The sequence below is a fragment of the Humulus lupulus genome, chromosome 4 (assembly GCF_963169125.1).
Source record: "Humulus lupulus chromosome 4, drHumLupu1.1, whole genome shotgun sequence".
NCBI lineage: Eukaryota > Viridiplantae > Streptophyta > Magnoliopsida > Rosales > Cannabaceae > Humulus > Humulus lupulus.
In genome coordinates, this window is record NC_084796.1 from 245750865 (window position 1) to 245777275 (window position 26411).

The following is a 26411-nucleotide window of genomic DNA, read 5'->3' on the forward strand; positions in this document are numbered from 1 at the left end:
CAAATTGGTGTTCAAGTAGTAATAAAGTTATTGTTGAGCCATAAAAATACAATTTTTAATATTTTAGTACTACGATTAATAATCTTGATCGACAAAAGCTAAAACAATTTTTTTTATATATATTTTAGTGTTACTTAAATTAGCGGTATGATTATTAAATACATACATATATTTATTTCTATTGAAGATTATTTTTAGATGTAAAACTTATATTTAGAAATCATTAGCAAAATATTTTATATATTTAAACATAAGAAATTATTTTTCTTTCCTAATTATCTAATTCGGTACACATGCTCCTAACTTATATTAAATAAATTCATATATTTCAAATAAATACAAAATCACGAATTTTAGTACAATAGATATAAAGTAAAACTATATTATATCATAACCTATTCAATTAAAAATATATACATAGTTATCAAATACAAATTTGTCATACTAAAGATTAACAAAATAAAACAAGATATAATGAAAAATAAAAAAAATAATAAAAAATTTCTTCAACTCCAAATACTTAGCATAAGTAAATCAAGAAGAAAAATATCAATTATTTTTTACAAATTTATACAAAATATATTATATATTTACATGTAACTACACTACTTTTAAGTGTTTCTATATTTCTTTAATACCCAACTTTAGATAGAAGAAAAAATAAGTTGGTCAAATATTTGGGAAGTCTAAGTAAAAGAGAGAGGTATAACAACTTTTGAAGAGAATGTTACCTTTCGGAAATAAAAGTACCAGGTAATAAGTTGCTAAGGATAAAATAGTATATTAATGTTTTTTTATACAAAAATATCTATCTCACCATTAAAAGAGAATCTCTAGCTATCCAAAAGTTGATAACTTGTGATGGACTTAATCCCTCAAACTGAAGTGAAGTGAGGGACTAAAGAAGTGCCCTTAGTTTTATATGTATACAATTTTTTTTTTTAAAATGCAATTAAAATTAAAGTTTGCCCCTCCTAAAATTTTTGTCAGTACAAGAAAAATAATATCCAAAATCAATTATTTTTTAAAAAAAAACGTAAGTTTGCCCGACAAAGTTCTTGCATTTGAAACATCAGAGAAAACATTTGGAGCCAAATATAAAAGATACTTGTCCAATTGCAGAATAGTAAAAGTAAACTAAGCGCTAACTTTAGCAGTGAAATGATCCCCAATAGACTTCTTGTCATGAATCCAAAAACCATTGTCATCAAGAATAAACATTATTTGATTATGGTGGCATCAAACTAAGATAGAAATGCAGAAATATTGAATGTTACTCTGTCCTTTAACAAGACATACCTCTCTAGATTTCTGACAACTACTATCTTACATCTAGACATCCAAAAATAAAAAAAGGTAGCATAAAAGACCAATTCTTTAATTAAATCCAACAGTATAAAGGAAAGATCTGAGTTAAACAAAGAGACAATTAACTCATGCTTTAGAAAATGAAATAGCCAATTCAGGTCGCAGACCACCCTACCAATCTTTCCTCAACAAGATAGCCAACATTTTGGCCATTGTTTATTTCTCATATAATATCCACACGAAGGATCCAATAGTTGCTGTGTGCCTGTGATAATATGCAAGTTTCATACATTCATATGCCAAAATATAAATAATAAAAGCATTTTCAAGTAGTTGGCATAAATGGAAGTTTTCTAATTGAAAGGGAAGGATAACATCTTCCTAAACAATCATTTTAATGGTATTAGGATAGCATATGTGCTGATGATATGAATCTGCTTTGTGTGGCAACCTGGTGATTTTAAAAGCCAGAGCACATGAGGTGGAACAGACAAGGCATCTCAATGCTAACTGGGAAAAAGCTTCCAACAAAAGCATAATTAAAAATAAGAAAAAGAAAAACATACTCACACGCACTAACATGCAAACATCTTCAAAGTTCCCATCATACATCTAATTGGTTTTCCTGCGACAATAGTTGAAGGAAACTAGATTTTCTCCACCATTTAGTGCAAGTGCAACTATATCAAATACTGAATTACTACAAAAGTAAACAGTTTTTTTTTAGATTTACTTCAATATATTTCAACAAGTAAAGATAAACAAGTGTTAAAAAGTATTAGATAACTACTACATTTTTCTAGTTACACAATTCCAGATCGAACATCAATTATTCAACAAGATTGCTCCTCCACCGTACACTGATACCAAACTCTTAACATATGAAAACTCCCAACGCCTTATTCTTCCTAACTCCGAAACTGTAAGATTTCTCAGCATTTGGCTGCTGAGGTTGTATGAGACTAACCCACCATCAGTTCCTTCCAAGAGGAGTTCATCACTCTTCCAGAATGTCCATGGGGTCACAGTGTCCACTAGCAGTCCAATGATTAGTTTCTTTATCCAAGAACAAAAGCCCTTAACACCTCCATGGCAGTCATCCAATACCCATACTTCAATTTCCATTGGAGCCCCTCCATCTCCAGAATAGTAAAACAAAGCAACAGATTCATTCCATACAGTTAGTTTAAGCGGTGCGGCTTTTATCTCAAGAAGACTATCTGGTAACGGTATGCTGTGAAATACCTCATCAAATACATCAAAAGAAATGATAAAGTACCTACGTGCCCACATAGACCAATAGAAAACTCCTTTGCAGAATACTTGCTCATTACGAAATGGAAAACCATTAAAATCCAAATGAATCCCAATCTCTCTCCAAGAATCAGTGCCCATACTATATATCTCAGCTCTGGGTTTTGGATTCTCTATCCTATCAGGAAGAAACCTATCAAGTCCAAACTTAATTACCTTATAATCATTTGCTCTAGAATCATAGCAAAATCCAGCTCCTAGCACCACAAAGCCATCATTAGATAGACACGGTTTCGGAAGAGTCCTGCATTCCTTGATTGCAGGATTGCATAACATTACCGTTTGATAATAATCAGTAAGACAAATGATCCCATTACAGTGAGACCCCAACACACTAGCCATATCCACTTCAGACTCAGGAATTGGCAAATCAAAATTCTCACTGACATAATTTAAATTATCACTCAAATTATCATCATTGAATATAGTAAGTAATGAGTACATTTCAAACGGACCCAGAAATTCCAATCTGGGATCCGGGCAGTAACCAGGTCGATGGCAACAGAAAACTAAACCTGTAGTAGAAGACAACATCTTGTTGTCGATATTGCAAAGGTGCTTGTTCACGAAAACTGGGGTTTTCAGAAGTAATTTGATAAGAGCATACCAGGATTTACTCACGCATTTGAAACGCATCAAAGACTCGGGAGGCAGCCATGAAAATATTTCCTCCAACACAGCTTCCGGCATATCACAGCATCTCCTCGTCATACCTATGCTTTAAATCAAAGACTAGAAATTAAAACAAAAAACCCATGTAGAATAACACAAGGAAAATGAAAAAATTCAGCCCCAACCGAATTTAGGATCCAAATTTGGCCAATATTAAGGAAACCCTTACACCAAATTGTACCCCAAAATCAACAATTTCCCACATCAAGAAACTAATCAAACATTCCTCCAAGCCATTGGCGATAACCACATTCCGAAGCTTATTTTTTCAGAGCAACAAATTTGTGTTTGATAGTAAGGAGCAAGGTTTTGAAAGGCGAAATCGCGACGCGAGGCGTTTTCTCTTAGTACCGCGAGGCGTAAGCCTCAAGGCGCAACAAGGCATACGCCTCAACTATAAGAACAAATAAAATTTTAAAAATATAATAAAATTCATAAAATATCCTAAAATTCATGAAATTTCATAAAATTCATAGAATTCATAACAAACAACAAATAAGTCCATATCAAAGTCATAAAAGTTCTAGTTATAAGTCTTAAAATCATAAATAAAATGCATTAAATCTCCAAGAACTCTTCACTTTCTTCATCATCACTCTCATGAAATTGTATAGCTCGTCCATCATCTCCATCTTCACTGTCATCTTCTCCTCCTTCAAATTCATCTTCCTCATCCAAATTCACTTCAATTGGTGCTTGATTTCTTTTCCTCTTCCTCGGTGCTAAACTTCCGCCCTCATCCTCAATCTCAATTTCCCCACCAACTTCGATTGCTCTACTATCACCATCCTCTTCATCATTTGGATTGGCTACCCATTCATCATCAGAAGACACATTTTCAACAATCAAAGGATCATCTTCCTCTCTTCATGATTGTTTCTTAAAAAATTTGTGCTTCAACTTTTTGTTGTACATAATGTACACCAAACTATTCATCTTTTTTGTGCTCAGACGATTTCTTCTCTTTGTGTGCACTTGATTGAACGTATTCCAATTACGTTCACATGCCGATGCTGAACAAGTAAGACCTAGAACTCTTGTTGCAAATGACTTGAGTTCTGGAACTTCATCTCCAAAGTTGTCCCACCATTCAACTATACAAATTAAAGACATGAAAAAAGAAGCAAAGTAATGAATAATTTATTTTATAATATTAATATAAACTATAATAAAACAAAAAATGAGATAAAAGTTTAAGTATTCACCAGGTGGACGTGTTAAGTATGATGTTAAGGATGATCTGAAGCCAAACAATCCTCGCTTGTATTTATACTCATCAAGTTGGGCATCGACCTTCACATATGTTTCTTGGTCCTTGATGAGTCTATCCACGCACTTATACAAACCAGTTTTAATCTCTGGATGCTCGGAAACATTGGGACTCCATCTGAATCGAGGATTCAAGTAATATGCAGTTGCATGCAAGTCCCGATGCAATTGAAACTCCCACTTTTGATCAATGATCTCCCAAATCTCCTTATATGAAGACACGTCTCCATCCAAGTTCTTTGCTATCTTTTCTTTTGCCTCATCCATAGCACCATAAATAAATCCCATTGCTAGTGTCCTCTCACCATCAACTATTCTTAAAACATTCACAAGGGGCTTTGTGGTTTTTATGGAATAAACCACACTAGGCCAAAATGTATTATCATTCATTATGATTTTCTTCATAGCTTTCCCTTCAGGTTTCTTTGCCCATGCACAACTTGACCATTCTTTTGAAACAAACATCATTTGTAGTGGTTGCTTCAATTGATGCATACTTTCTAAAGTTAGAAAGGCAGTGGCGAATCGTGTGACAGCTGGTCAAAGAAGATCTTTCTTTGCAAATTTTCTTGTTAAACTCAACACCCATTGATGGTTATGGATGAAATTGCTAACTCTCTTTACTTTAAGCAAAGCATTTTTATGTTGTGGCAATTCTCCAATTTTCTCAAGCATCAAATCAATACAATGAGCAGCACACGGAGTCCAATACAAACTTTTTCTCTTCTCCATTAATAATCTTCCAGCTGCCTTGTATGCACTTGCATTATCTGTGATCACCTGAATGACAATATCTTCTCCAATTTCTTCAACAACATCATCAAGCAATTCAAACAATTTTTGTGCATCTTTTACACAATCTGATGCATCAATAGTTTTCAAAAAAACAGTCCCATAGGGATTGTTAACTAGAAAATTGATCAGACTCCTATTTCTCATATCTGACCAACCATCTGATAATAATGAAACCCCTGTTCGTTTCCATGTTGCTTTGATCTCATTCACAATTTCGGATGTTGTCTTCTCTTCTTCTTTTAGTATCCAAGTCCTCATTTCATGCATTGTTGGAGCTTTCAATCCTCGACCATAATTCCCAACCGAACGCAACATATTGAAATATGATGGGCTTCTTGCACAATTAAATGTGATCCCATTCTCAAAAAAGAATCTCCCAATATCTAAACATACTTGATTTCGATGCTCTTTAGCACTCGTTGGAGTCATTTTTGTGGCAGCGGTATTTTTTTCATTTTCATCATCTCCTTTATTCTCCATAAATTGATCCATAGGCCCTCTAACACCTCTAGAACTACCGCTAGGAAAAGAATTCACGCCCTCCAAAGGATTGCCACTACCAAAACCACTACGTCCATCACCAAAGTAGGATCCACAATCCACCGCCTCATCAAACTTTCGTTGAGAAATAAATTTTGTAGTTTCATAGTCTTTCAAATATTGACTTATCTCATCCTTGACTTCTTTAGGTACTTTAGGACATGGTTTTACATCTTTGTGTGTGCAAGCAAGATGTTCTTTCACTCTCTTCACCCCTCCCTTAATATCTTTACTACAAAAATTACACTTTAAATACTTGTATCATTTTTTTCCACTTTTTTCCGGCACTTCTATTTCAACACTATACTTCCAAGCAGGATCTTTTCTACTCATCCTTCCCAACTTAAATTCAGCAACTAAAAGCATAAAATAAAATTAAAAATTCAGCAACTTTAAAACAAAAACTAAGGAAATTAAAAAACAAAAACAGAGAAGATTAAGGAAATTATTTACCTCTCTAAAATAATCAACTTTGACAAAAACTAAGGCTAGTAGCTGCCTTGACTTAGAGAAAAAGAGGTGAAAAAAAAAACTGAGATGATGGGTGAGAGGAGAGAGGAGAGAGCTTCTTGCTTGAAAAGGAGAGAAATGAAAAAAGTGTGAAGGAGAGCTTGGATGATGGAGAGAGCCTGCTGTGAAGTTGGAGCTTGCTGTGAAGTGTGAGGGAGAGCTTGGTGCTGCCGTGAAGGAGAAAGAAAAGAGAGAAAGATGGGAGATGTTGGTTCTGCCGTGAAGGAGAAAGAGAAGAGGGAAACTTAGGGTTTTTTTAACTTAAAATCTGATCACATAAGCCCAAATTTTAAGCCCAAAACATTATTTTAAAAAAGGCCCCACGTGTGAGGCAATAAAACAGCCATAAAAAATCAAACCCTGAGGCGTACGCCTCGGACCGCCTCGGACCGCCTCAGCCCGCCTCGCCTCTGTCCGCCTCACCCACGTGAGGCGTGTGCCTCACTGCCACACTATGAGGCGACGCCTCAGATACGTTTTTTTACCGCCTCGCCTCGAGGCGTACGCCTTAAACGTTTTTTTAAACCATGGTAAGGAGTCGGGTAAGAGAGGGAATAGCAGAAGAAGAAGAAGAAGATGAGGAGGAGGAGGAGGAGCCAGATTGTTTTGTAAGAACAGAGGCAGAGTTGGGAGTGGGAAGAGGAGCTGGTGGTGTATTCTCGCCGGAAGCAGAGAATAGGCGGACGCCGAAATGGGATGTGTATACGAAAAGGAGTTTTGGGAATGACTAGCTCAAATGAAAAGGACCTACTGTTCGTGTATTTTTTTTTTTTTTTTGCCCTAGTGAAAATATATATTTATTGAAAAAAAGTTTATAATGTTATATATATATATAGTCTAAACGGCTAGATAGCTTGAAGAAAAGTTGGAAAATTTTCTAGCCATATTAGGCACTAGAGCTGTAAATATGGGTCGGGCTTTCTAGCACTGCACGAACCGGCACAAGCCCGGGAGGCACGAGCACGACACAGCACGAAAAAATATGGGCTTGGGCCAGGCACGACACGAATTGAAAATTGGCACGGTACGACACGGCACGACATGTGCCTGAGCACGGCACGACACGACAAGCCTGAAGGCACGACACGAAAGCACGAACAAACTAGGCCGAAAGCACAACACGATAAAAAGCCTGATTTTTTGACATTAATAATGATAATAAATTTTTATTTGTCAATTATCTATAAATTAAAATGATAATAAAAGTCTATTATTTTTCTTAATTTTATATTTTTATAATTATATTAATTTATTTTAAAATTTGTGAGTTAAAATTTTTAGTATTTATTATTAGGTATTCAAATTCTAATAATTATTTTTTATATAATTTTGTGCAAAGTATTGTTAAAAAGTATATAAAAATATCTAAAACTATAACTTAAACAAAGAAATGTATTTGGATTAGTAGTGAGTCCATTGATCCTTAAAAAGGAGGTGGAGAGGAGGTGGAGAGTTCAATTCCCTCATTCTTACATTTTTTGGCAAAATTAACTCTATAATCTTCCAGAACCATTAAGAGCATGACACTTGTCACAATCTTAGCATTTTAAATGGATAATTCAATAATAGAAGTCTTTAGAAGCTCTAGACCCTTCCAGATATTGCTGGAATCACTTATTACTCAGTCAAACCTGATTAATCAACTCTAATTATCCAAAATTCGTGCAAAAACGCGTTTAAATTATCTACGTATGACAACATATCGCAGCCTTAGAGGCGATATATCGCAGCACGGGAGATACGGAAAACACGTTGACTTCGCACAAACGAATCCGCAAGCACTCGGGATATAGGGTCAGGCGATATATCGGCCCTAGCAGTGGTTTTTCGAACTCCGAGAAATCCGAGCTTGATTCATCCCTTAACCTCTTAACTTGCCTTTGAACGTTTTTAACTGAGTCTTAAGCATCTGTTGACCGAATATTCAATTATTTTTCATTTAATATTCATTATTTTATTCAAGCCAAAAAGGAGATATTTTCACTCCTTGAACTCTATAAATAAGACCTAGTACACAGCCATTCCTCTCATTCTTCATGTTGTGTTCAGAGCCTTCAAGCTGCTAGGATTTATATAGAGTGATACACTTGGGTTTTGGGGATAAAAGCTTTATCATCTTAAGCTTTGTAAACACTTAGGTAGTGAGATAAAGTGTGTTTTCGATATTGAAGTGTAGATTGGTTCTAGTTCATCCAAGGTAATATTATTCATAAGTTCTATTCTTTATGATTCCGTAGTTTTCCTTAAGTTTCTTTTAGATCATAACTTCTGTTTATGGTTTTGTAGTTAGGTGTTTAAGTTCTTTAATCTAAGGTTCTTCTCGGTAAGTTTCCTCTTTGATGGTTTAGTTTCCTTTTCATCTCTTTTCTTTAGAAACTCACCATTCTTACTTTTAGTTTTAGGAGTGTTCTAATCCTGCTCTTGTTCTCGAATATCCCGGTTTTAGTAAGGAAAATATGATAGATTTTATATGTTTATATGATATGTTATGCTTATATTATGTTTATGTTATGTTATGTTATGTTATGTTACGTATGTTTATAGTCCTTGGGCACATGACTTGTTTAGCTAGCAAGCCCCAATAATTTATGGGCATATGACTTGCTTGGCTAGCAAACCCCACAAATCTATGGGCATATGACTTGCTTAGTTAACAATCCCCAAGAAGTATGATGACCATTGTAGTTTTATATGATATATGTCTTATAGTATATGTTTATGATATAGTCTTATGTATATGATTTATGTTATATGTTGTTAGTAGATTTTCCTTGGTGGGCATTAGGCTCACTTCTTTATTTTTAGTGTGATGCAGGAAACTAGATACAGAGGCGGAAGGATTCTTGGTGGCTTGACTTGTGTGTTGAGGATGAATGGAATGAATGAGCTGCGAGTTGATCGAGGATGACGTTTATTTTAGTTTTTTTTAATTATGTTTTCCTTTGTAATTCCGCATTTAGTTTTGAACAAATGATTTAAAGTTATGTTTTATTAAACAATGGGTACTCATACCACATTTTATATTTTATATTGTAATTTGCACACAACATTTTGAGTTTTAATAAAGTTATGATTATTTCTTTTGTATGTTTTATTCAAAGTAGTAGCTATGTCTGTTAGTTTTAATGGTTCAAGGTTTTAGAAATAGTTAGGTCATTACATATGGAGAAGATCAAACTCTAGTAATTTCCATAATTTCTGAAGCGCAAAGCACCAAAAACTGCATAGCTATTAGTATCTTCAGAATAACCAGAGAGAGGACAATTTGAATTTTGGAGAACCTTACATCTATAAAGCCCAACATAGGTAGGTAGAATTTCATGAAATCCTCTCCAGACAAAATGTAAAATCTTCTTTGGCAAGTGTAGTTCCAAAAATTCTTCCACCAAATTGAAAATACCGCTTTAGAGGGAGAAGGGGAGGAAGAAGTTAAGTTTGTAGCCACCTTGTATCCACTTTTTACTGAATACTGACCATCATTTGTGAAATGTCATAACCAACTATCAAATTTTGCAAACTTACACAGATGAATGGAGATAATACATTCTTGATCAGCAACATTAAACAAATATTTGACAAGGGACATATTCCATTGGGAGTGCACAAAAAAACCGCTAATCCGCCCCACCTGCCCAATCCATCAAAATTCGCCCCCTTTGAACACGCCCATTAAAAAACCCGCTGAAATTGGGTTGGGTTGAACCCAACCTGCCACAAGATGGGTTGGGTACGGGTTGCAATAAGATAAGGAGGGTCCAACTCGCACCCGCTACTTTTTTTTTGTATATACATTTTTAGTAATAATCTAAATCTAAAAATACAACCCATAAAAGAATCATTAAAAATTATAAAATTTGTGACCCTTTTAATATGTTTGATGAAGATATTGGATTTTGGGATATGAATCGTTGTATTCTTTTATATTTATACATATATATACACGCCCAACCTGCCCATTGTGCACCCCCATATTCCATCCAGCTCTATTCTCTAGAATAAGGTGTTTACGAGTATGTTCGAATTTGACACATCTTTAGAGGAAGGCAAAAAAGATGGAGGATGAGGCATCCAAGAATCTTTAACCGCAAGTATACTTTCACCAGTCCCTACTCGGTGACGTAAACTTTGTGAGAGAAGAGTGCATCTCAAAACAATATTACGCCAACATAACTCGGAGCACGTCCAACTGTATGCACTTGTGGTAAAAAAGATAGACATTATAGAATATTTAAAGTAATAAGTTGAAAACACAGAAACTTTACAAATAAATGTTCACCTATAATTAAAGTTATATTTAATATCCTATATATTGGATTATTATATTAGAATTACGAATGGTAAGAATAGATGTTCATATATTACAATAGGACATATTACTATGTAACAATATAGTTGTTGGAACTTTTTTATATGAATTGTTAAAAATTGAAACAATAGAGTTGTGTGTGATATGGGAAAAGTCCTACATGGAATTGAAACACTCTTCAAGGAGTGTATATAAGTTGCAAATGCTATGTCTTGGGGTGTGCCCCAAGGGGTACCCAGTTTTGTGCACATGGGTGAGGACTCACACACTTGACCACCACACACGCGCGCGTCGCCGCCTCCGACCGAGCCGAGCTTTTAATTTTTAATTTTTTCAACAAAAGTATCTAAACGTTTATTATTTTATTAATTAAATTAATCTTAAAACGTTCATTTTTCAAAAACTTAAATGAAAATAAACGTTTTTAGCCGTTAATATCCTCCTCTGATTAAATGGAAAAACGTTTTTAGTCGTTTTAGGGGGTCTTCTTCTCTGTATAAGTCAGATCAAATTTTTCTAAAAAAGTAGCTACTCAAATCCTAACTCATATTCTCTATTCTTGGTTAGGCATCTAAGATCTTGAACGTAAGATTTTTGTTGGTAAATATCTTTTCGATGGTGTAGTTCGTTCTTTTCATCTCTTTTCCTTAGTATACTCACCTCTCTATTATGGTTTTTAGGAGTGTTCCAAAGTCCCGATCTTGTTCTCACATCCCGATTTTCGGTAAGGAAAATAGGGGTAGATTTTTGTATGCTTTTATGTTGTTCATATATGTTCATATTGTAAGTATGATATGTTTGTTTTTGAATTGTTTAGATAACAATCACATAATTTGTTTAGATAACAAACATATAACTTGTTTAGATAACAAGTCTCAATAGTAGATTCCTTAGGCATGTGATTGTTTAGATAACAGCCCCATAATTTATATGACTTGTTTAGATAACTAGCCCTGTAAATTTATGAGCATATGATTGCTTTGCTAGCAAGTCCCAAGAAGTATGATGGTCATTATAAAAGATGTTGTATGTATATGTTTCATGCTTGTAGTAGATTTTCCTTGCTGAGCATTAGGCTCACTCCTTTATGTTTTGTATGTGCAGGAAAATAGTTATAGCGGCGGGAAGGTTCTTGGTAGCTTGGGGATGTGTATTGAGACAGGATGGAATCGGTGGATTGCGCATTCGATTAGAGAATGAAGTTTTTAAGTCTTTTAGTTATGATTTCTATGTATTATTCTTCCACACTTAATTTTGTAATCAATTTGTTTAAGATATGTTTTGTTTTATTTTCAAAACAATGAGATCCCATATCCTAAGTGAGATTTTTATGTATTTAAACACTTACTTTACAGTTTTAAATAAAGTTATGGTGTTTTCATATGTACGATTTCTTAAGATTAGTATAGTAGTTGTTAATGGTCCAAGGTCTAGAATAGTTGGGTCGTTACATCATATTATATTACTCATTTAGTGAAAATGTTAACAACTTCTTAAGTTATAAATTCTACACCAAAAAAAATATAAAAAACTTAAATTTATTACAAAAAAACCAAAATCTTATTTTCAAAAAATAATTGTCATACTAATTATTATAAACACTGTGGGAGACGCAGTTATATTGCGTAGTTTTAATATATACTAAATACAAACAACGTGCATTGCTTGCTTGCAATGCACGTTGTTTGCTTAGTTTTATTTGTAGAAATTTTCAATTATATCTATTAAATTTTTATCATTGTCATATAAATTTTAAATAAATCCAAAATATTGTTTATGATTTTTTAAAATATATATAATATGATAATCTTTTTAAACATAAATGATAATTTTTGTAATAAAAATTAAGATTATTAATTATATATTATTATAATGATATTTTATAATATTTAAATTTATATTAATATATAAGTATTAAATATCTAGTCTTGTATTAATTATAATATTTAAATTCATATTAATATAATTAGTAAAAAATTAGAATTATACATTATTATCATAATAATATTTTATAACATTTAAATTTATATTAATATAATTATTAAATATTTAGTGTTGTATTATATATTATTATAACAATGATATTTTATAACATTTGAATTTATATATATATTAATATAATTATTATATATATATATATGGAGTCTTATGTTAAATATTATTATAATAATAGCATTTTATAATATTTAAAGTTAAATTAATATAATTAATAAATATATATTTTAGTTACTTTTAAAGTAATATTTACTTAAATATATTTAGAATATTACATTAAAACAAACTGATAAAACAAAAAACAAAACATCTGAACTGATATTAAAACAAAATATGGCAAACTAGGAAAATCCATCATTTTTATTTATCATATAGCTAGCAAACATTGATTTTTCCATGCTAACTTCTCAGATTAACTTCTTTTATTATTACATATATATGTTTTCCCTTATTACACAGCACGGTACTTAACACAACAATCCCTACTATACACATATTAATTCAAATTAATATTTGGGCTGTTTGTTGGGGAAGAAAAGTCCCCAATGCTTCTCATATTCAGGGTTCTTCTGATTCTCATTGAACATGGCGAACAAATAAGCCTCAATAGGCCTCCCTGGTCTCTTCGGAGTCCCTCCCTTCACATGTTGAATCAAGTTTCCATTATAAATCCTGGCGTTCTCAAACGACGTCGCTGTTCCCCCAGCCGAAGGCCAACCAGTCTCCGAAACGACAATCTCCAAAGACCCTCCGCCGGACTTCTCCAGAGCTGCATACACAGCATCCAAGATGGCATCAAAAAGATTTCGGTACTCGTTTTGGCCGTCTCTCACCACAACCGACTGGGATCTGAACAGAGCATAGTCAAGAGAAATGTCCTTGGTGTTACCAATGTAACTAAAGTAAGTGTACAAGTTGAGCAACAATGGAGATCTGTTGTTCACCAAGAACCGGATTACTGGGTTCATTATAGGCCCAAAGTCGGACCTAAAAGAGCCTCTAGAAGGTGGGTAGGACTCGGCAAGGATTCCGGTGTGGACCGAGGTCGAGACCTTGATCCGATTCCCAAGCCCAGCAGAGTTGATCGCGTTTTGGATCCTTTCCATGGCCGGGACGAGAAACTGTGCAGCTCTATCAGAGGGGTTGATTTCGTTTCCCACGGCGATGTACTTGAACTTTACGTCGTTGTAGTTTCTGACGTTGTTTTGGATCCACCTGTCAGCCGTTGATTGGCTGTTAGCGATACCTTCGAGTTCTTCTTTTGGGACACCTAGCATGAGCTCAATGTTTGTCCCTCTCAGAGCTTGAGAAACGGCGTCGTTCTGGCCGTACAGTCTCATTCTTTGAATGTTGTACTGTTTGTAAAGACGTACGACTTCTTGTGGAGGTGGCAAGTTGTTGCCCCACAGTCCGTAACAAACTCCGATTTGGGCAGCTGCATGTGTATATATATTTTGATCAATTATTTGACTAATAAAATGAAATATTAATAACCTAATATACATATAAACACATATTAAAACATAAATTCTTATCTAGAATTAAAAAGACATGTGAAAATTAAGTATATTAATAAAAACTATCTCAAGACAGACCTAGCAAGGTTATATGGCTAGGGTGAGCAAATGCTCTGATTAAAGTGTTCCCCTTCTAAAATAAAAAATAAAACATAAAAATTAATTTATTTTAAAAATAAAAATTTATATAACTTATTAAAAATAAAAATAAATCAATTAAAATTAAAGTGTTCCCCTCCTAAAATCTTTATCTAAAGAAAAATAATATCAAAAACCATTTATTTAAAAAAAAAAAAGAGTTTTAACTGAATTATATATATCCATGATGTGTTTTAAGAAGAGTCTCAAGTATATAAATATATATATATTAGGTAGAAGGAGCGTGTTTAGTTTTAAAATTATAAATATTATCTATAATTTTAATAAAAATTAATTTACTACTTTTTAATATATATATGTATATATAGGGAACGACTATAACGCATTACTATTTTTTGTAACATTGGTGCATCTTTTTTCTATTTCGGCACCTGAATAGTTATAATCCCAAAAAAATTTACATGATGGTGTACATTGTAGGTATTTAGAATATCCTGTAAATTTTCAAGAAATTCTGAATAGTTTACGAAGCCGAAAACAGAGTTCAAACTGTCAAATTTTACACGCGTACACAAAAAAACAGGCACGGTGCAACAGATAGTTTAAACCCTGTTTCGGTACTATAATTTATTCAGAATTTCTTGAAAATTTGTAGGATGTTCTATATAGCTATAATATACACCATCATATAAAAAAATTGAGATTATAACTATTCAGGTGCCGAAATTGAAAAAGGATGCACCGATGTTGCAAAAAAAAAGGATGCATTATTGTCGCTCCCTATATATATAATAAAATGAATTATATAGTTTTATAGTATATATAAATATTTATATCAATAATTACATATATGACATCTAAACACAACTTTGATATAGATATATATTATTTATATGACTACATGAATTATATATAAAATAAAATAGTATTTAAAAAGAAATTAATAATAGAAATAAAATAAGAATAGAAAAAGTTATAGTGTAGACAATAGTATAATACATCAACTATTTTTAGTTTCTAATGTATCTCGCAATGTCCTTTGGTGAATTGGATGAAGAAATAAAGCTTCAATCACTTGATAAAAAACAAACCGCGCACAAATTTATAAGATAAAAAAATGATATGTATGTTTTTATTATTTTTAAATAAATATGATTTAATTATTTAAATTATCATAAAATATCTTTAAAATATCATATTTTAATAAATAAATTTATTTATTTTTGTTTAAGTTTATGTTTGTTCGAGTTTTTGAATTTGACAGTGATAATAAAGTATTATCATTATATATTATATGTTTAAATAATTATCATTGTAAAATATCTCAAAAATATCTTATTTTAATTTGTTTATTTAATTATTTATTTATTTAAGTTTAAGACATGTTTACAATGCACTGTTAAATATAAAAATATTTTGTTAAAGTTAACGGTAAAAAAATAAAAAACCGCTAAAAAACTAAGAATTTTCATTATCTACACACTTTTTATATAGAAGAGATATATACTAGATACAAGCAACGTACAATACAAACTTGCTTTGTTTTATTTATAGAATTTATTAATTACTTTTAGTAAATTTGTATCATTATTATATAAATTTCAAATAAATAAACAATATTATATATAAAATAATGACATAAACATATTAAAAGAAAAATTAAACTAAAACATTGTTTATGATTTTTTTTAAAATATATATATAATATGATAACTTTTGTAAACATATAAATGATATTTTTTAATAAAAATTAAGATTATGTATTATTATTATTATAATGATATTTTATAATATTTAAATTTATATTAATATAAGCATTAAATATTTAGTATTGTATTATATATTATTATAATAATAATATTTTATAACATTTGAATTTATATTAATATAATTAATAAATATCTATTTTTAATTAATTTTAAAAGTATATTCCGCTAAATATTTAGAACGTTACATCAAAACAAACCATTGTATCTACATATTTTGTGTATAGAAGAGATATATATATATATTTTCTATACATGAATACTCTCATATATAAGCTATGTTTAGAGAAAGAGAGAGAGGAGAGATTGACCTGTTTTGTCCAAACTTGTCATTAGCAGCCCAAATAGAAGCATTATGGAAATCATCATGGAGAAATTACTGGTATATATTCTGGCCATGGTGAGAGAGATCTCTCTATGAAGTTGATATTTTGCTTATTAGAACTGACTTCAGAAACTCCTTTTATAGAAGAAAATTAGAGAAGTGGGAGGCTAATTATAATAGTGGATGCATTAATTTGTAGACTTTTGGGGGCACTGAATAATGCTTCCAAAACGTTTGTTGCACTCCATAGAAATTGACTCATTTGAAGCCATAAAATGTCTATATATATAGGGTAAGACTTCGGTGCACCCAATTTTTTGGCTGCATCGGTGCAATCAGGGCACAGTTCGGGCATTTAAATATTTTCTTTTTCCAATTTTTTTTTATGACAGTGTACATTGTTGTCATTTAAGACATCCTGCAAATTTTCAAAAAATTCCAAATAGTTTACAGTGCCGAAAACAAGGTTCAAACAGTTGAATTTTACACGCGCATACAAAAGATAGACACGAGTGCAACAACCTTGTTTTCGGCACCGTAAACTATTCGGAATTTTTTGAAAATTTCCAGGATGTCTTAAATGACAACAATATACACGGTCATAAAAAAATTGAAAAAAAAAATATTTAAGTGCCCGAACTGTGCCCTGGCTGGACCGGTACAACCAAAAAGTTGGCTGCACCAAAGTGTTGCCCTATATATATATATATATATATATATATATATTCTATATAAAAAGTGTGTAGATAACGGAAATTTTTTGTTTTAACGGTTTTATATTTTTTTCCGTTAACTTTAACGGAATATTCTTATATTTAACAGAATATTCTTATATTTAATGGTAGATTGTAAACATGACTTAAACTTTAAAAAAATGAATAATAAAACAACTTAAAATAGGATATTTTTGAGATATTTTACAATGGTAATTATTTAAAAATAATAAAATCATATATTTTATAACTTAAATAAAATTTAATTAAACTTAAACTTAATATTATATCAATTATATAATATATAATATTTTGTTGTCTTGCCAAATTCAAAAACTAGAATAAACATAAATGTTGACGCCGTTTTTCGTCAACAGATAAAAGAAGAGAGCACGTAAACAATTAAAGACAATGGCTAAAACAAACAAACGAATCAGACACACGGTTTTTACGTGGTTCAGCAGTTAAATCTGCCTAGTCCACGAGTCTCTGTTATTAATCTCAAGATTATCTCTGAACAATTCTTTAGCATGAATTCTCCAGAGTTTTCTCTCAAGAATCAAAAATTCGGTCATTTACAATGGTGCATGACTTCTCTATTTATAGAGAATGATGCAGAATACTATCCCACATATTTTGGGTAGTTACTCTTTTGTGAATAAAAATAAATGGCCTTAAATGCCAATAATCAGATATAAAAGGAAACGTTCCCCAAAGATCAGGAAACGCATAACTGACTAAATAATATCCCACGATTCTTGGGGATTTACATCAATAAATGAGGATTACATCCCATATTTACAATACTTGTAGATATTCAAGGTGATCATAGCGTATCTCCAAGGCTTCAGCGTCCCAGGTTTCACGTCATTGTGCGAGCCACTGACATCTCCCGAGCTAACATTTCTTTCGAGATGGCATATCGAGCTCGAGATCCCTGCTCCGAAGTTGTTCCTGAAGATGAGGGGCTCTCAGAGCTATCTTTCGAGATCGAAATCATTTCGAGGTCACTACACTCGAGGTCATGTATCATACTTTGCAGGCTCGACTTACAATCGTAGAACGTTCCCTAACCCTCACGAGACCATTTTAATGCGAACTCAGCTTTCGAGGTCATATTTACTATGGCTCGAAATCTGAGTATAACATTTTGCCCCCTCAAAAGTATTTGTTCGAGTCCTAAGAGAAGGAAACTTTTGAACTACTTTTTCTGGGAACCATACCGTCACACTCTTAAAAACGGACACGTGCCAGATGGGTATTGCTCACTTTAGGTACTTGAGTACCTTGGGAACATGCCCACGATCGTTCGTCTGACAGCTTTTCGGCGCCATCCTATCATTGACTCCCCTCCATTCGATCTGTTGAGGATCTTAATCAACGCTCCTGATTAATTCAGTTTTCCTACCTATTTATACAAGACCCCCTCTTCGTCTTCTTCACATTTGCTCATCACAGACCAGAAAAAAGAAAAACACTCCCTAAACCTCTTACCACAGTTTATGCTCATTGCATGTTTTCTAGGCCGAAGAAACAAAAGAATCCTGGTTTGTTCGAGTCAGTGAGTTCTTTCCTGCAACCTTTTCTCCACTCGACGATTTCGCTGCACTCCCCGTCACTGTGTAAGTACGCCATTTTTGTTGTTCTTTATACTGTGCTTGCTGTGTATGTTAGTATGTGTTCTTAGCATGATGCGATAGGAGGGTTTAAACCGATAGGTTTTTAGGCTTTCTGGATTTTCTTTTTGGATGTTCGCCTCTGGTTTATGCCCAGTTTTGTCCTTTGAATGGCGTTTCAACTTTCTGGGTTTTGATTCAACTTTCTGGGTTTTGAAAATTTTAGGCTATGTTTCTTGTACACCAAGTTTTCGGGTAAAAACCCTTACTCTTGACAATTACACGAAACCCGAAAAAGCCCTTTCCTGGCTAACCGCCACCTTTCTTTCCCTTGAACTTCGGGATTTTCAAAAAATCATCCACGTTCTTTTTCTTTCCTGTGGAATACGCGCTCTGACTCTTTAGTGAGGGTCTTAATATTTAGTTTCTTGCCCTTAGATATCCGAACTCATCTTATCGAGTTCGTGATCCTTGCATGCATGTCCCTCACCATTTTTTCTTTCTCGTTAGATGTCACAGAATCTGGAAACACGGTGGGGGTCATTACGAGCAATTCCTTACGAGCCCAAATCTCCGAGCCCGGAATCGGTCTTTGTTCGGAACCAGCGTCGGATTAAAGAGTACGAGATCGCACGCGAGCAAGAAGACATTCGAGCCCACTATCGCCGCCAGATTGACGAAGTCATCGAAAAGAAGAGAAGGGTCCTTCGGGAAGCCATCTATCCGGAGCCAAACCCCGGACCTAGGCCAGTTCCCCTCGGCCCCGCGTTAAAAGTCACGGTAGCATACCACCCGGGGGAACTTCAGTTTTCCTTAATGGCGGAGCCTTCATCTTCGCAGCTTAGGAGGGAGATGTTTGAAGCCAAATTCTACCAGAGCTCGGTTACCACCTCCGACCAGATAACTGACATCCTGGCCCTTCATGGCCTTAGCTCGTTGGACACACTGAACTGTCGAGCTCCGACAAGGCATGAACGGAGCTGCTTCGCTCCTGGGGGCCGCGATTCCAGTGTGAAATACGCGGCCTGGAGCCAAGAACATCTAAGGGCAGGAGCTTTGTTGCCCCTGAAGTCCTTTTTCAGAGACTTCATCGATTTTGTTGGGTTGGCTCCATTCCAGCTCAACACCAATTCATACAGGGTGCTGTCTGCCCTGAGGTCCTTGTTTCACGAGCAGGGGTGGACAGGACCTTCACCCCAAGAGATTTTATATCTCTTTTGCTTGAAAAGTAATCCCTCCCGAGCTCGGGGAGGAGATGGATTCTACTATCTTTCGAGCTACCCCAAAGAGACAAAAATCTTTGAAGACCTTCCGAACCATCCCCCTGACTTCAAGAGGGCTTTTTTCTGGACAGACGGTCTGTTCCCGTCTCGACATCGTTCGTTTAGGCGAATTCGTAAGTATTCTCGTTACTTTCTATTTTTGAGCTCGAATCTTTAGCCCTTGAATCCATGTTTAGTTGAAGTGTATCTCGCCTTTCAGCTAACTTTCAGCGTCCCACCCCCGACGAGACAATGAAGGAGCACAGAGAGAGCCTGCTCCGACTCCCTTATGGCAGGAGGTCTCTCTCATTTCTGCTACATGAGGACAAGCTTCGAGCTTGTGGCTTATTGGGACAGGGCCAGTCAACCTCTGACTGGTCCAGTAAAAAATACGAACGCTGGGAGGAAGTGCCTCTGCCCACAGGCATCCTTCCTCCGAGGAGGGAAAGGAAAGCATCTCTCCCAATTCGCTTGAGAAGTCCGCGGTCGGGAAATGAGGCCAATGACGAAGCCTCGAGCTCGGACTCCGATGGAGGTAAAACCCTTCCTACTTCGCGAATGTGGTCCCCCACTTTATTAAAACACAGGCCCAATAGACTAGTCTCGTGCCCACAGGATAGATACCACTTCTACATATGGAGTTGGGTAGATGACTGTGTCCATAGGTTTGATAGTGGGCTCGGGAAATACGACACTATGTATACCACGGACGAGATGTGGAATGGGATAGCTGTGCAGTATGGGACCAATGATTATAGGGACCTTTCGAGGTTATCACCAACTTATAGGGAAGGCCCTCCCCCCGCCTCTTCTGAAGACGGGGGAATTTCATGGTCCCCAAGCTCAAGCTCGGGGGAAAGTTCCAGTTAGGTTTTTTCTTTCACCACTCTATATATAGTGTTGAAGTAACTTGTATTTCTTTTACTGACTCGCTGTGATGACTTGTGCAGGCAATATGGACTCCGACCTCGACGCCCTCATCGACAATGCGGGTGCCAAGAGGAGCAAACGCCCCAGGTCAGGGGGACTGAAAACCAGCCAGCCTGGGAAAGGCTCCAAGAAATCTAGGAAAACGCCTCCTCCTCCCCCGCCGGCTTCGAGCTCTGCTGCTGCGTCGACAGGCCAGACTAATGCCCCCACGACGATACCACCCTCGCAGGCCGTCGTCTCTGTGGTGGCGCCGGCCTCGCAGACTGGTATCGCTGCCGTGGTCGAATCCCAACCTCCTGTGGCGGGTCAAATGCCTTCTACCCAGCTCGTCAAAAGACCTTCTGCTTCCTGAGCTCAGAAGCTAACCATTTCCACCCATATGGATTCGTATGTGGTGGATAATGCTGCCGGTCCTCACGGATCTACGCTGATCTCGGATGTAATGTCCCGGATTGGCCAGAGCTACGGCAATTTCGAGGCTCCTCAGTGGCAGTGTCTAACTGGCACTCGGGACCGCACTGTCCTGTACGAGAAGAGTATCGAGCACATTGCCGCGGTAAGTATCCTATATTCCCTTTGCTTACATTCATACTGTCTCGAGGCTAATGATGGTTTCTTCCTTTTTTCAGGCTCTTGCTTTCACTGCCCAGCTCAATTACGAGCTGAATAACGAGGTCCATTCGAGCAGGACCCTTGCCCAAGAGGAGAGGGACCTCCACCTTAGAGCGAATGATGACCTGAAGGCGGCGAACATTAAACTCGAGGCAGTGGTTAAGGAGCGTGAGGAAATGGCCAAGGAGCTTGGGAAGCTGAAAAATGAACTCGAGGAGCAAAAGAGAGATAACATCCAGCTTCGGGAGACCAATAACAAGCTCGAGGAAGACAAGGCCGTCACCCTCGACCTCATGGAGGATATCAAAACCCGCCTTACTGCCGAGTTCAAAGAAAAGAAGGAAACGGCGGTCGATTCAGCCATGTACCGGATGTGGGCCTATAACGAAGAACTGGACACCAGTTTTTTGGGTCCCCTCGAGGCGTCCTTCCTCGAACGATGGAATGCTCGGCTCGAGAAGGAAGAGGCTGAGCAGCTCGAGAAGGATAAAGCTGCTCCGAGTACCGTTTCGGAGGGAGCTCAGGAGGATAGTCATGCTATTCGTCCTGAGGGGTCCGGTGCCACTGATGCTGAGAAGGCCAAGGAGACTCCTCTTCTTTGAATCTGACCTCGGGGAGATCAGTTTTCGGGGCTGCGTCCCATTATTTCTGTAATTATTTTAACTTATGCCCACGGGGCTGATACAATTCCCTTTATTATTCTTTTATATGCTTACATTTCTTGGCTCGAAATATTTTGCATATTTTTATAATTGATGGACCGGTTATGTTTATTTATGCATACAAACATAGTTTGGATTTAGGCTCGAAACTCGATGCATTCATGCATAGTTTATTCGAATTATCCGTTTCCAACCTCGTTATTTATCAAGGTCGGACATTACTTTAACCATGAACTGAAAAGTACTTATATGGCATGTAATATGAATGATTTGGTTAATCTTTTAGTCACTTTTCCTCATCCTTAGTATCTTAGCTCCGAGGTTATGAGTTCGAAACTATTTTAAGATGTTCCAGCCTCGATCTCGACATATTTTGTGATGGGTTTTGGCTCCCATTTATCATCGATCGATAATTTGGCTGGTTTGTTCCAAACCTGTTATGCTTGCACATCTGGTTAAACTCCAAACGTTTTTGGTTTTTGGTAGCTCGGTAATGTCCGAACTATCTAAGCCCGCGTACTTGGTTATTTCCAAATACTTAATGTATTTGATAACTCGGTTAAGTCCGAACTATCTAAGCTCGCTCGGTTAAGTCCGAACTATCTAAGCTCGCGTATTTGGTTGTATCCAAATACTTTTTATATTTTTTATTTTTTAAGCTGGAGGTATGTATACCAATGTTGCCCCCTTAATATCCTATGAGTGTGACCATAGGTTATTAAATTAAGAGAGATTGCAAAAATAAAAATAAATTACATGTGAAACAAAGTAGACATTTTATTTGATGAAATTCAAAAACAAACTAACGTGGATAGAAAATCATGGTTACAAGCGACACTTTCTACACTATTGATAATATGGTCTAAGGTGTTCGCCATTCCATGCTCGAGGTATCAGGCTCCCATCTAATCTCGCAAGTTTGTATACGCCAGGGCGGATGACTAATTCTATCTGGTATGGTCCTTCCCAGTTTGGCCCGAGTACTCCTGCTGCTGGATCTCGGGTTGCTAAGAATACTCGTCTCAAAATCAGGTCTCCTACTCCGAACTTTCGACTTCGAACCCTTTTATTGAAATATCTTGTTGTTCGTTGCTGGTAAGCAGCATTTCTCAGCTGAGCCTCCTCCCTTTTTTCTTCGATCAAGTCTAGGGTTTCTTCGAGCTGGGTATGATTGGAACTTTGGTCGTAAATCTGAGTTCGAATCGTTGGAATTTCGACCTCAATGGGCAACATTGCCTCGCAGCCGTATGCTAGAGAAAATGGGGTATGTCCAGTTAATGTCCGAGCTGTAGTTCTATATCCCCAAAGGACTTGGGGTAATTCCTCAGGCCATCGTCCCTTTGCTTCTTCCAACTTTTTCTTCAAGGAACTCTTGAGAGTTTTATTAACGGCTTCGACCTGACCGTTCGCCTGAGGGTGAGCCACTGACGAAAAGCTCTTGATTATGCCGTTCTTGTTACAAAAGTTGGTAAATAAGTCGCAGTCAAACTGGGTCCCGTTGTCAGACACAATCTTTCTTGGCACTCCATATCGGCATACGATGTTCTTTACCACAAAATCTAGGATCTTCTTTGAAGTTATGGTCGCTAGTGGTTCAGCCTCTGTCCATTTTGTGAAGTAATCAACCGCGACCACAGCATACTTTACTCCTCCTTTGCCAGTTGGGAGTGAGCCTATGAGGTCGATGCCCCATACCGCAAAAGGCCATGGGGACGTCAACATGGTTAGTTCGGAAGGTGGAGCTCGGGGTATCGTGGCGAATCTCTGGCACTTGTCGCACTTTTTCACGAACTCGAAAGAATCCGCTTTAATGGTTGGCCAGAAATATCCTTGGCGTATAATCTTCTTGGATAGGCTGTGCCCCCCGGTATGATCTCCGCAGAACCCTTCATGAATTTCTTCAATAATCTTCTTTGCCTCGGGGGGAGTCACGCATCTGAGCAATGGCATGGAATACCCTCTTCTGTATAGTCTTCCATCCAGGATGGTGTAACGAGGAAGTTGATACATTAGTTTCCGAGCCTGACTTCAATCTTTTGGAAGAATTCCATTTTCGAGGTATTCAACGATCGGGCTCATCCAGGTCGGTTCTGTCTCGATCATGCACACATCTTCCTTGTCTGGCTCAGTAATGCTGGGTGCTGACAAGTGCTCTACGGGTACAACATTCAGCTCCTCATTTTCGGCGGAGGTGGCGAGGCGAGCTAAGGCATCTGCGTTTGAGTTTTGTTCTCGGGGAACCTGTTCGATTGCATAAAACTCAAAAAACTCCAATGCGCACTTTGCCTTCTCCAGATAAGCTGCCATTTTTGTGCCACGAGCCTGGTACTCTCCCAAGATTTGATTAACTACGAGGTGAGAGTCGCTGTAGCAATGTATAGCTCTGGCCTTGAGCTCCTTTGCTATTCGTAGTCCCGCCAGTAAAGCCTCGTACTCAGCTTCATTATTAGATGCTTTAAAGCCGAACCTTAATGCAGAGTGAAATTTGCTCCCTGCAGGAGTGATCAAAATAACTCCTGCCCCCGCTCCATTTTCATTTGATGACCCGTCGACGTAAAGTTTCCACAGCTCGTGGGCCGTGGTTATTACCTCGTCATCAGCGATGCCGGTGCACTCCACTATGAAATCCGCCAACGCTTGTGCCTTGATGGTCATCCTCGGATGGTAGGTGATCTCGAATTGTCCGAGTTCAACAGCCCACTTTAGGAGTCGACCAGACGCCTCTGGTTTAGACAAGACTTGCCTTAGTGGTTGATCTGTTAATACGTGGATAGGATGTGCCTGAAAGTAAGGGCGGAGCTTTCGAGATGAGTGGATCAGACTGAGGGCGAGCTTCTCCATCAGTGGATACCTTGACTCTGCCCTCAGTAATCTTTTACTGATATAGTAGACGGGTTTCTGTATTCTCTCTTCCTCTCGGACGAGCACTGCGCTTATCGCGTGTTCGGTAGTTGAGAGGTACAGGAACAGTACTTCTCCCGTCTCAGGCTTTGATAGGATGGGCGGTTCGGCTAGGTGCTTTTTGAGCTCCTGAAAGGCTAGCTCGCACTCATCTGTCCATTCGAACTTCTTACTTCCTTTCAATAAGTTGAAGAATGGGAGACCGCGGTCTGTTGACTTCGAGATGAACCTGCTCAGAGCTGCCATCCTGCCAGTCAGGCTTTGAACATCTTTATGCTTCCGAGGCGAAGGCATATCGATGAGGGCCTTTATCTTGTCGGGATTAGCCTCGATCCCACGAGAATTGACAATGAAACCCAGAAATTTTCCTGAAGACACCCCAAAAGTGCACTTCTGAGGATTCAACTTCATGTTGTACTTTCTGAGCACGCCAAAGCACTCTTCGAGGTCAACAACATGGTTCTTGTTAAGTTGGGACTTTACAAGCATGTCGTCAACATAAACTTCCATGTTGTTCCCTATTTGCTCTGAGAACATCATGTTTACGAGCCGCTAGTACGTGGCTCCGGCATTCTTGAGTCCGAATGGCATGACATTGTAGCAGTAGAGCCCTTTATCTGTAATGAAGCTCGTATGCTCTTGATCGGGGGCATGCATGGGAATCTGGTTATATCCAGAATAGGCATCCATGAACGACATCAGACCATGCCCCGCCGTGGCATCCACGAGCTGATCAATTCTCGGCAGGGGAAAACAGTCTTTCGGGCAGGCCTTGTTGAGGTCCGAGTAGTCAATGCACGTCCTCCATGTCCCATTGGGTTTCGGGACCAACACTGGATTGGCCACCCAATCAGGGTAAAAAGCGTCCCTTATAAAATTATTTGCTTTCAGCCTGTCCACCTCATCCTTTAGTGCTTTCTTTCTGTCTTCATCCAGCTGCCTTCGCTTTTGCTGCTTCGGGGGAAAGCTTTTGTCTATATTCAATGCGTGGCTCGCTACATTAGGGCTTATTCCCACCATGTCAGAGTGGGACCACGCGAAGACATCCTGGTTTTTCTTCAGAAAGCAAATTAATTGCTATTTTGATTCGTCTTGGAGGTGTTTCCCGACCTTCACCTTTTTTGAGGGATCAGATTCATCGAGCTGAACCTCTTCGAGCTCCTCCAAAGGTTGGAGGTCAACCTTCTCTTCAATCCTTGGATCGATCTCCTCATCAATTTCTAAAACTGTCCCATCTTTATTCTGTATGACAACAAGTGCTTGCGCGCTTGTTTGTTTCTTTCCCCTTAAGGAAATGCT

General features: G+C 36.8%; 4 protein-coding genes across 6 annotated transcripts; all 4 read right to left on the reverse strand.

The window, feature by feature from the left end:
• Positions 1 to 1972: 1972 nt before the first annotated feature.
• On the reverse strand, positions 1973 to 3639 carry LOC133831543 (F-box/kelch-repeat protein At3g06240-like). 3 transcript variants are annotated; one of them, XM_062261892.1, is made up of 2 exons: positions 3464 to 3639; positions 1973 to 3335 (listed from the first exon to the last, which is right to left on the reverse strand). In XM_062261892.1, exon 2 carries the CDS (start codon positions 3331 to 3333, stop codon positions 2134 to 2136), a length of 1200 nt encoding a protein of 399 aa, XP_062117876.1. In that variant the 5' UTR covers positions 3334 to 3335; positions 3464 to 3639; the 3' UTR covers positions 1973 to 2133. The 3 variants fall into 3 exon arrangements, with proteins under 3 accessions (XP_062117876.1, XP_062117877.1, XP_062117878.1); XM_062261893.1 differs by having other exon boundaries at positions 1973 to 3340; XM_062261894.1 differs by lacking the exon at positions 3464 to 3639 and having other exon boundaries at positions 1973 to 3137; positions 3230 to 3335.
• A 522-nt stretch (positions 3640 to 4161) lies between these two features.
• Positions 4162 to 5058, reverse strand: LOC133833123 (uncharacterized). The gene is made up of 2 exons (XM_062263380.1): positions 4500 to 5058; positions 4162 to 4388 (listed from the first exon to the last, which is right to left on the reverse strand). The coding sequence occupies exons 1-2, from the start codon at positions 5056 to 5058 to the stop codon at positions 4162 to 4164; spliced, it is 786 nt and encodes a 261-aa protein (XP_062119364.1).
• A 45-nt stretch (positions 5059 to 5103) lies between these two features.
• Positions 5104 to 5850, reverse strand: LOC133833124 (uncharacterized). The gene has a single exon (XM_062263381.1). The coding sequence runs from the start codon at positions 5848 to 5850 to the stop codon at positions 5104 to 5106; it is 747 nt and encodes a 248-aa protein (XP_062119365.1).
• Positions 5851 to 13048: 7198 nt separating this feature from the next.
• Positions 13049 to 16511, reverse strand: LOC133831544 (glucan endo-1,3-beta-glucosidase-like). Its single transcript, XM_062261895.1, has 2 exons — positions 16403 to 16511; positions 13049 to 14144 (listed from the first exon to the last, which is right to left on the reverse strand). The coding sequence occupies exons 1-2, from the start codon at positions 16488 to 16490 to the stop codon at positions 13216 to 13218; spliced, it is 1017 nt and encodes a 338-aa protein (XP_062117879.1). The 5' UTR covers positions 16491 to 16511; the 3' UTR covers positions 13049 to 13215.
• Positions 16512 to 26411: the final 9900 nt, after the last annotated feature.